The 10,266-nt window shown below is 39.2% G+C and overlaps 1 protein-coding gene across 1 annotated transcript; it reads right to left on the minus strand.

The window, feature by feature from the left end:
• Positions 1–1,428: 1,428 nt before the first annotated feature.
• On the minus strand, positions 1,429–9,905 carry eef1g (eukaryotic translation elongation factor 1 gamma). Its single transcript, XM_053630965.1, has 10 exons — positions 9,831–9,905; positions 8,908–9,066; positions 8,752–8,815; positions 7,638–7,780; positions 7,379–7,522; positions 5,185–5,314; positions 3,863–4,085; positions 3,519–3,691; positions 2,853–2,977; positions 1,429–1,718 (listed from the first exon to the last, which is right to left on the minus strand). Exons 1-10 carry the CDS (start codon positions 9,840–9,842, stop codon positions 1,560–1,562), a joined length of 1,332 nt encoding a protein of 443 aa, XP_053486940.1. The 5' UTR covers positions 9,843–9,905; the 3' UTR covers positions 1,429–1,559.
• Between the last annotated feature and the right edge of the window lie 361 nt (positions 9,906–10,266).

The raw sequence follows: 10,266 nt of genomic DNA on the forward strand, positions 1-10,266 counted from the left end.
ATGCATTTATGCAAATTACTGTTTTCTTGAGGGTAAACAGGCAGGCCAACTGCATCCTGAATGTTTATTTTTTTTTTTTTTTACCATTTTAACGTCTGGCACATGCAGCTGTGTTTTCTGTACTTCCGTGTTTTACTCAACTTTTTGTTTGTTTGCTCATTGCCACTCCTGGAAAGCATTAACTCCTTTTTAGCACTGCAAACATGTGCTTCAGGTAGGTGTAGGTGTAGGTGTAATGTAGGTGCAACCAAACAGCTCTAGGTCCAAGAACATGCAACTTAGTGGACAAATTTGACCCCAAGTAGACCAGATTCTAGTAATATTAGTGCATACTTAACACACACACACACACATATATAAAATGTGTGTACATAACATGCAATATATAAAGAATAACATGCAAATACTGAGGACCTTTTATTATTTGAAGGTGGTCATAATGAACAGCATATAGGCTCATGTGTATGAGGGCAAGTTAATATGGGCTTTACTTTTTGATAACCTAAATTATAGAGAAAAACACTTAACAGCTCTTATATGGTCTTTAATCTACTCACCTTTTCAGACTGCACAAACACTGCATCATCTTCCTGTAATATTTAACAAGCCAATCACAAAGCCTGATTAATATTGTATTAGAAATTATGTGCATTATTGTTATATTAAAAATACTTGGCTCATAGCTTTGAAAGAACTAAATACAGTGCTACTTTGCAAAGTAATAAAATAGCTTCTTGGTTTTAAAAGCCCTGTATGCACTCCATTTTAAGAACACAACCTCAATAACACTAGTTCTTAGAAGCTGGTCTCCATTTTAGGAGCAGGAGACGCATCCTACTTTTTGTAGCTTTGAGCGCCCTCTGCTGTATTACATCTCCATTTTTATAATTTATTTAAAAAATAAATAAAATAAAAAGACAGGAGCAGGTAGGGTGTTGTTCAGCATGGTGTACACTGGGAGAAGTGTTGGGGATGAGCTAGAGGAGGAATGGCAAGCACCTGAGCTGTGTTGACTCAAACATGATCTCTCTCTGGGCAGTGAATGCAAGTGAGTGGCCAAGAGCCAAGCAAAGCTGAAGCAACACTATTTTGTGTAGTGCCAAGCTTGCTATAAACCCATATAAAATTTTAGCCACTATTTTTGGCCCAAATGTTCACTTGAACAGCTTTTCATCAAATCTTTAGGTCAATAAAAATATTGTTACCAATTACATGCATCATATCAATACAGATATCTTGCAATAATCAAACAAATGTTACCAAAAAGAATGAAAAAGAAACCACCTGCTACCTTACTTACTGACACTTACATATATTCAAATCAATCTTCAGGGTTAAAGTTCAGCCCTTTAATTTAGTATACAACCAAAACAAAATTTTGTATTTTCTAGTAAAAACATTTATTTTAAAGAAATAAATTAAACAAAGTGGGATTGTGAAAAGTATTTTTATTTTTCCACAATTCAACACCTTAGAATGCAACACCCTCCAACTTGACATTTCAGTTCCTTCCCCCCCCATGTCCTTAGATGAATAAGCAGAATAAGTGCCATCACTGCTCACTTGAAGATCTTGCCCTGACATAAAGGTTTGCCTACATGCTTGAATTCTCCCTCCCATGCAAAGTATTCCTTCACCATGGTCTTGCACTCCTCGCTGTCCACATCCAGCTTACGCCAGTTATAGGACTCATAGTCAATCTGCCAGTCATCAGACAGCTGAAACAAGAAAACAAATGTGAACAAGCACATGTCACAGCAAGTGTGCTCCTTTATAGGATAAAGACATACCAAGAACTGGACTTATTCAGCAGTAAATAAGATGCAATACTAGTAGTGGTTAACCCATGCACCCCATTAGTGCACCTATTGTGCTTTTTCAGATATTACCTTTCATGTAGCGTTATATAGCTGTTTGTGAATGTAAGAAGTCTGCAAAGCTTCAAAAATCAACATGCATGACTAATGGAGTTATTGACTCCCAAAACAAAGAACCGATTCTGAACAGCTGAAACGAGTTGTCAGTAATTCCAGACTTCCTTCCTGTTCAAACCTATGTAGGTTTGTAACAAAAAAAACCTGAGTTTGGTCTTCATTGGCTGCTCGAACATGTACTTTGACCCGCCCTCAAACACTACAATTCCTGTTGCACTGAAAAAGAGTTAGGTTCCTGTTGTCGCCATGTCTAGAAGACGTTGTTTTCTGCGCTACAAAAGCAAGACCACTTTGCATGGACTACCAAAGGATGAGGATGTAAAGCATCAGCAGTCAGAATTAATTTTTTTTAAATGATACCATAGCAGTTCAACTCCAACCTTCATTTGTGTTCATCGTTTCTGCTAACTCACATTATTGCCAAACTATATATAAACCACTTAGAAACGTCCTGTTCTCATCTTGCTTGCAATGGTGGCTCGGTCTTAAATTGATAAGGTAAAACCAACGACATTACTGAGCTGAAATTCAGATATGGTAGTGGGCATTCCCCCCCCCCCCCCAACATGTGCTTTAAGCAGTAGACCAATCACAACAGACTGGGACATCTGACCAATCAGAGCAGAGTAGGCTCTCTGAAAGGAGGAGTTTATAGTGAACAGATCCTTGAGCAAGTCATTTGTGACCCTGAAAAAGAGGTGATGCTGCAATGTAAATTATGAGAAAATGAGTGTTTTTGACCTTGGATGCATGTAAACCTATTGTACGAGACCTCTAAAACAAAATTAGGCACTTTAATATAGCATAATAGGTGCACTATAAGAGGCAGACCATGCATAACCAAAGATCCTTTTTTTGGATGAAAAAACCTGCTGAAATAATCCCAAAGCTAAGAACAGAAAAAGCGAAGTGACTTACAGTGAAAGCTAGATCTTGGCCTCTGAAAACCCAAATGCCAGAGATGGAACTGTTGTTGTTCGTGCCAAACAGGATGACACTAGCAAAAGCGTTCTTGCGCAGTTTATCAAGACGCTGGAACATTCCTAAAACAGACCAAACAAGGGCACGCAATCACATGGTCTTAATCCAACAGTGTACTCCCAAAAATAAAAACAATCAATATTAACATGTTTATAGTATAAGCAGCCATTGAGATACCATTTCAAAAGCAAATTAATGTGGAAGGCTTTTTTTATTTTTTTTAACCTAAAGGCATTTTTAACATTTTTTTTGAAAGAGCTCAGTGATTAATCTTTTATTTCTACACAAATAACAGAAGGAAAGCACCACTGAGGTCATAAATACATTTCAACGTCCATCAGTTTTTTTAATTCAGCTTTTTAACACTGTCTATCTCCATCTTAAAAGTGTATGTTGTTTATCACAGTATCAATACTGCATCATCTTGCTCAGCCTTGTTTGGGAAAATAAAAATCCTGGCATTATTTACAAGATCAGCAGCAAACGGGTTTGACCGTCTCGGTTTCTTGATACTAAATCGTATCACTCTATTGACTTGATCAACTAGAAACATTCCAATCTAACCAAAAACATGACATTGCTGTCGGAATGCCCTGCTCATACCCGTGATAAGATTGCAGCTCATGAAGGTCATGGTCAACTCCTCTGGAAAACGATATTCGCCATACCAGATAGAGAAGCCCTCACGGTCAAAGTTTTCCCAGAAGTGAGGGATAGCCACAGTCAGTGTGTCCTCATTAGAGTACTTTCTCTTGAACTCATCCAACACAAATGAGCTGGGGGTAAATTAATAAAGAACGGGTCAGGCTTCAAAAACCTGAATGATGTACCATCACACATTGAGAGTGTAGTAAAGAAATGTTTCCTGGTAGAAGCAAAATCAGAATTTCAAAATAGGGATTTAGAGTTCTTAAAAGTTACCAGAAACAAAGTTAGTATTCATTTACCTCTTTGGAAGGTGAGCAAATGGGTCCTTGGTTTTTGGTTCAGAGGCAAGTGCAGCATCACACTCGTCCAGCTCCTCAGCTGGAGGGGCAGGTTTTTTCTCCTCCTTTTTCTTCTCCTTTTTCTCCTGCTGTTGCTGGGGCTGCTGCTTACCAGCCTCCTTACCAGCTTTCTCCTTCTTCGATGGAGCCTCCTTCTTGGGCTGGTTCTCAGCAAACTTCTTGGCTACAGGAAAAAAAAACAGAACCAGAGACTGAGTGCAATTATCCAGGTTCTGTGGAACTTAAGAATCTAGTTGGGCTGGGTCAGCTAAATTGCAATGTGTGACATGGAGACTAATTTAAATTTGATAGATATTCATTATTAAAATTACTAAGAGTTAATGAACAAATGTTTGGTTAACTGCTCAGAGAGCGAGAAAAAGAAAACATCTTTCATGTGGCATAATCAACCATCATTTTTCCACTGCAATAAAACTTTCCTCCTGTCTGTGCTGTACTTTGTTTTGGGTTTGATGTGTAATACAGAGAAATAATGAATGCAAAGCAAAAGCTTTACTTAAAAATCAGCTGGCTGAGCTGATCTGCTGCTTGATCATCAAGTCAAACATCCATCCCAGGGTCACAGGGAGCCTAGAGCCTATCCCAGGGCACTCGGCACACAAAGTGGGGGACACCCTGGACAGGGTGCCAACGAATTAAAGGGCACAATCGCACACATTCACAGACCAGACAATTTAGAGATGCCAATCAGCCTACAACACATCTTTGGACTGGGGGAGGAAACCAGAGTGCTTCGAGGAGACCCTCAAAGCACGTGGAGATAACGCGTGCACACAGGGCGGAGGCAGGAATCAGTTAGCAAGCATGCTATCCACTAAGCCAATGTGCCCCCACAAGTCAAACATATAGTGATCGACTTTATTTCACATTAAGAGTACAATATATTCTCCATTACCTTTATAATTATTTTCACATTAATGAACAAAACATTCTCAATTTTCCTTAACAGAAAGCAAGGGGCTTGCATCAGCGCATCTTTCAAGTGGGGAAAATCAAAAAGGGGGCGAAAGATTGCTAACATGACATGAGGGGAAGGGAGCAGGGCTTTGAGCATTAAGATTCGGGAAAACCTCGCAACTCAAGAGTATAGGAGTGAAAATGGATTTGGAAAACTTTGGAATCACTTTGCCAGTACATTATAATAATCTGATGGTCAATACAGATATTGGCACATTAAATTTGACTAAACCAGATGCCTACAATCCATTGTAAGCTAATTACATAGAACACAGGATCAATTAAGTCTACAAATAGTAACTCACCATCAAACTGAGCCATCTTCTCACAGAGCTTGACCTCTCCAAGAACTGCTTTAAACTGGGGCTGGTTGATGCAGGTCACAAACCAGCGATTGACATTGGGGTAGGGCTGACGGAACGCAGGCTCAAGAACCTAAGAATGGCAAAGAACATCAATTTTCATTTTGCATTACACAATGACTTACTTTTCCTGGAAAGATGAAAATATCTTTCCACAACATACCTGGGCAAAATTCTGATTCGGAAAAGTGAGTCTGAATATGTTCTGAAGGCATATCAACAAGTTAAATAGCATAGCTCTTACATTTGTTCTACTCTCTTGGGTATGGGAAGCTGGCATGCATTCTTTACACAGAGGAACAGATGCAGAGCAGTGAATGCTAATCAAAAAGCCATGAACATCTGATTGTATTAATAATTTTTATTACACTATGACTCTGCTCAATATAGCATTGAGCAATATTGACTGAGTTAGCAAGATCAGATTACTTACTTGGCTCACAGCTGACAACTTTCATAACACTGTACTTTTACAAATTTACTCCGACTAAAAGTTAGCATTTTGCATGTTGGTCCAAGTAAGGAACAATGTCAAATGTGTCTGGTCTGGTGAAGACTTGTTCAAACATTTTAAGCCCAACAGCCCATTCAATGAAGTACACAACAACCTTAGAAACACATCCATAACTGGTACACAAACACACAGTCATCCAAAACATTTTTAGCTTTGTTCTTATTCATCTCATGCATCTTCTACACATCAGTTAAAAAAAAAAATAAAAAAATCACCAGATGAATAGTTTAGATAAAGAACAGATAGACAGCCCAGTTGATGGACACCAATTTATAATTTACAGTACAGAATAAAATTATGGATTAAGTTTGATTAAGTAATAAACAATCATTACTCTATAGAACAATTTGTGAACTTATTTTTTTGTTATTTAAGAAGCTGTCCAGTTTTTAAAAACAAACAAACAAGAAAATATTAGAATATTTGCATGAATAGCTTCATGCCTGAAAGGTGTCATCTACTGGTACAATGTAATATTGACAGCAGACCCTTTTCCATCCATCCTCCCATCCAAATCGTTTTTTGTTTAGATCAGCTATCATCACAACACTAAAGAATCAATGCAATTTCTACATAAGGCACAACAATGGCACTACCTAGATCATGCAAACATACTGCAAATTGCGATTCAGCGACCAAAATCAACAAAAGATCAGGATCAACAAACCACCACATGCAGGAGACGCATCTTAAGCCACTTTTCCACTAAACTGCAGTGGAAAAGCAAGCTCAGAAAAGTAAAGTGAGCCGAGTCAAACTGGGCGGGTGCCATCTTCCACTCGTCTTCATGCAGTAATAATGTTGTATATCAAAGCCCTGTATAAATACAGTCAGGCCGTACTCCAAATGCCTTTCCTGTTCACTGAACATGGACCCTATTAAGGATGTAAAATATCAGCGTTGTAGAACCTACGTAGGGCTCGATATAACGAAGTTAGATTCAGCCACGACAGGAGTGACTTCGATAAATGCCTGCTTGGAAATTGGTAACAAGCGAGATGTAAAAATCTAAGCCAGAAACCTTTGTCTTAATTTTATCTGTAATGAGAAATGATATAATTTTCAATTAATAGTATATTACTACACACAAGGTATGTATTAAATGACATTTATTCAGGCAAAATACAGAACCACTTGTTAAGGAAAATTCCCTACTCCCTCAGTGCGTGGATCACATTTAGTATCGGATCGCTTGGAACCTCGACCAAAGTGGTACTAAAAAAAGTGCCAGGTACTATCCACAGTGGAAAGCCCACAAAAAGGGAGCAGAGTTGAGCCGTACCGTACAGTGGAAAAGCGCCAAATGTCATATTGTCAACTAGGCTAGAGAATTCTTTACAGCAAATCAAATCCATTTACAAATTTCACATAGTATGTGAAATGGACATAGGCATTCAACCAGGATACACAGTCCGTGGTTGAGATTAGTCACAGTTGTCTGCTATAAACAACACTAGCTAACTAGAATTATTATTCTACCTGAGATTACCAGATGAGTGTACAGCTAACAGGCTATGTTAGAAAGGTAACACCGAATGGAGAAACAAACATTCTTCACTGACACAGAAAAGATGAAGGCAACCTTTTTTAAATAAAGAAAGAAAGCAATTTTATGAAACTCACCTGTTTGTAGAGCCACAGCAGAGAGCAGACCACAGTGATATCAGCCAGACTGACTCTCTCACCAACCAGAAAAGTGCGAGTGTTTAAGTGCTGGTTCAGAAGAGCAAGCACACGCTTCACCTCCTCTTTGGCCTGTTCTGTAGCCTTGACACATACAAACCCAGGAGAAAAAAATATTAACACACCTATACACTGGCTTCTCCCAGTTTTAGAATATTACTGATCTAATTCCAGGAGCACAAAAGCAAAAACTACAGACCTGTTTGTTGAACTGCATGATGCCTAGGGTTGGGAAGACCCACGCACTGGCAGGAGGGATGATCTCCGAATCAGCAAAGCTGACCCACTGCAGTACCTGGGCACTGGCTTGAGGAGTGCTGCCTCGGAGGGCATCATTGCTCACTACAAGAGAAGCAGGGTTGACAAGAAAAACATCAAATGACTGTTTGCTGGGTAAATGACAATATTTCAGCATTTACACTGGCAGTAATGTGATGTGCATACTGGGCAAGTGGAAACTCCAGTGTGCTTCCCAGTCCCGTATTTTGGTTAACCAGAAAACATAATTGACAAGAAAAAAAAGGGTTTGATAACGTATTGTAATACCACATAGCAAGCTAGTTAACAATAATACAGATGAAGGGAAAACACCCGGGGAGAGGATAGCTTCACACAGTTCAACAAAAAAGTCAGCATTGTAGCTGTGAGTGTTTTAAGAAAACACAAAAGATATTCAAGTCTGGCTAACAACTGTCTATGTTTAACCTGCAAAGTGACTGTTCATGATACTTGTGGGAGAATTAAAAGACAGCTCTGAGCTGCATTTTATTTTGCTTAATTTAATCAGTGTTTCGACGTACTCGAGTGTTCCTGAGTATCAAAAGATTGTCCGTTATGCATGTGCGCTAATTAATTCCACCTGGTAAAATGGTCCATCATCAACGAGATCACTAACGCAGGAGGCAGTGGGTATCAAAATTAGGAGCTCTAATCAGAGCATCAAGGTGTCGTACCATAAAGCATTAATTTTAAAACATTCAGACCAAATGTGTGCTTGTGAATGTTAATTGGGATGAGAAGTTTATTTTACCCAGGTTTTGTGCAAAACCTGCTTTGTTCACTTATGTATAAGAAAATAAATTAATGTCAACAAAAAAAATCTTATTTTCCCTTGCAAACATTAGCTGTACTGATTATCCATACAGAAATTAAACCCCTGTGAAGCCACACCTGCTAGCACTTCAGGCAGAGAGCAGCGGCCAGTGTGAACACAGGGTAAGACATGCATTAATGAAAGCCACTAGAAAAGCTGTTACAATGCTCCAAGCAACACGTTTGGAGCAACTAAATTCTAAAAGCAAAGCGATGCTTACAGTAATGAGCGATGGCATTACTCTCAAACAGACAGAAACCATCATCACCCTGGTAAGCTGGAACCTAAAAACAAACAGTAAACAAAATAAAGTAAGAATTTAAAATCTCAGTTGTAGATAACATTTAAACAGGCCAAGAACAGAGCATGTGCCAACCTTGCCCAAGGGAAAGTTGCTGAGGAAAGCAGGGGAGCGGTTTGTCTGCCCAAAGGTGAAGGCAGGGGGGGCGCTTGCCACCTTCAGGCGAGCCCCACTGTACTGGGCTGCAATCTGGGCCTTGAAAGCCCTCCAGTTCTCAGGGTATGTGTAGAGAGTCTGTGGACAGCAGTACGTTAATCTCACATGAAATATACCATGCAAACATGGTCTTTACAGAAAGAACACCTTTGCAAACATACAAATGAAACAAACTCAGTTTTGTACTCAGTACAAAAATGAATGAAGTAAAAGCTTATTTCTCTAGCTGTTTAATGAAAAAAGCCAGGTCAGCTAGCATTAATTTAATAGATTAAACCCAACACACATGCTGGAAAATAAAAATATAGTCACCAGATGCCTGACTACAAAGGCATTAATTTAAATAAAAATGGCTCCTTATTAGCCATATGGTGAACTGTACAGATGTAAAAAGCCTTTGTTCCAAACCCAAAAACATGCACTTGCATATGAAGTATTGATCCATTTGGGACACAGCTAACATTATCCAACTAGCATCTAAGCCAAAACAGGCGAACAGTCATCTAATAAAAAACAAATACTACGTTTTAACCATAAATATGTCTGAAGGCACAGTAAATCCAAATATAAACCAAGTCCGGACAAGTTAGGATGCACAACATGCGCGTTCCGGTGTAACGTGGCACAAACGGAGCGCCTCGGTGCTGCTCCCCATTCATAATACATACTACTGGGCAGTGTTTTATAATAAAATAAACAGCGCTGTGGCTTCAAAACATCTGACAAGGAATAATCGCAGGTCAATAAACTAAACAGGAAGGAGGATGGACTTGATAATTATACGATTGTAAGCACAGACTTAAGACTAACACTGACAACGGGGTTTCTTCCATCTTACTCACCCCTGCCGCCATCTTCAGGAAGAGAGAAAGAAAGAACTGAGGCGCGCCTTGATGTCGTGTGACGGAGGCAGGTCGCAGAAATTATACGTCAGAACTGCCGACCAAGGGGGTATTCCAGAAAGCAGGTTTAATTTAACGTCACATAAACCCTGAACTCTCGGTTGATTAACCCAAACCTTGCTGACTCGCAGTATGTCGGTTCCAGAGTTAGGAGTTAGTTCAATAAACCTCCTAATGTTAACTCAGCGCTAATGCGCGTGCACGGTGAGTACATAAAGACATTATCAATGGATCGCCGATTTCAGGAGTCACCATGGAAACCCAGGGTGGAAAAAAGCGAGCTGCATACCTCAGCGAAGCAGAGTTAGAGGTTTTAATGCATGCTTATGAGGAATGTAAGCCATTTATACAAAAAATAAATAAATAAAGAAAAAAG

Source organism: Ictalurus furcatus, chromosome 8 (assembly GCF_023375685.1).
Source record: "Ictalurus furcatus strain D&B chromosome 8, Billie_1.0, whole genome shotgun sequence".
Taxonomy (NCBI): Eukaryota; Metazoa; Chordata; class Actinopteri; order Siluriformes; family Ictaluridae; genus Ictalurus; species Ictalurus furcatus.

Bases quoted from the DNA above. Each gene is read 5' to 3' on its own strand.
- eef1g (XM_053630965.1), bottom strand. The intron at 8,816-8,907 runs GTTGGCACATGC...GTTTGTTTTTAG, and splicing joins GCAACTTTCCCTTGGGCAAG to GTTCCAGCTTACCAGGGTGA. The intron at 1,719-2,852 runs GTAAGTCACTTC...TTCTTGTTTCAG, and splicing joins GCCAAGATCTAGCTTTCACT to CTGTCTGATGACTGGCAGAT.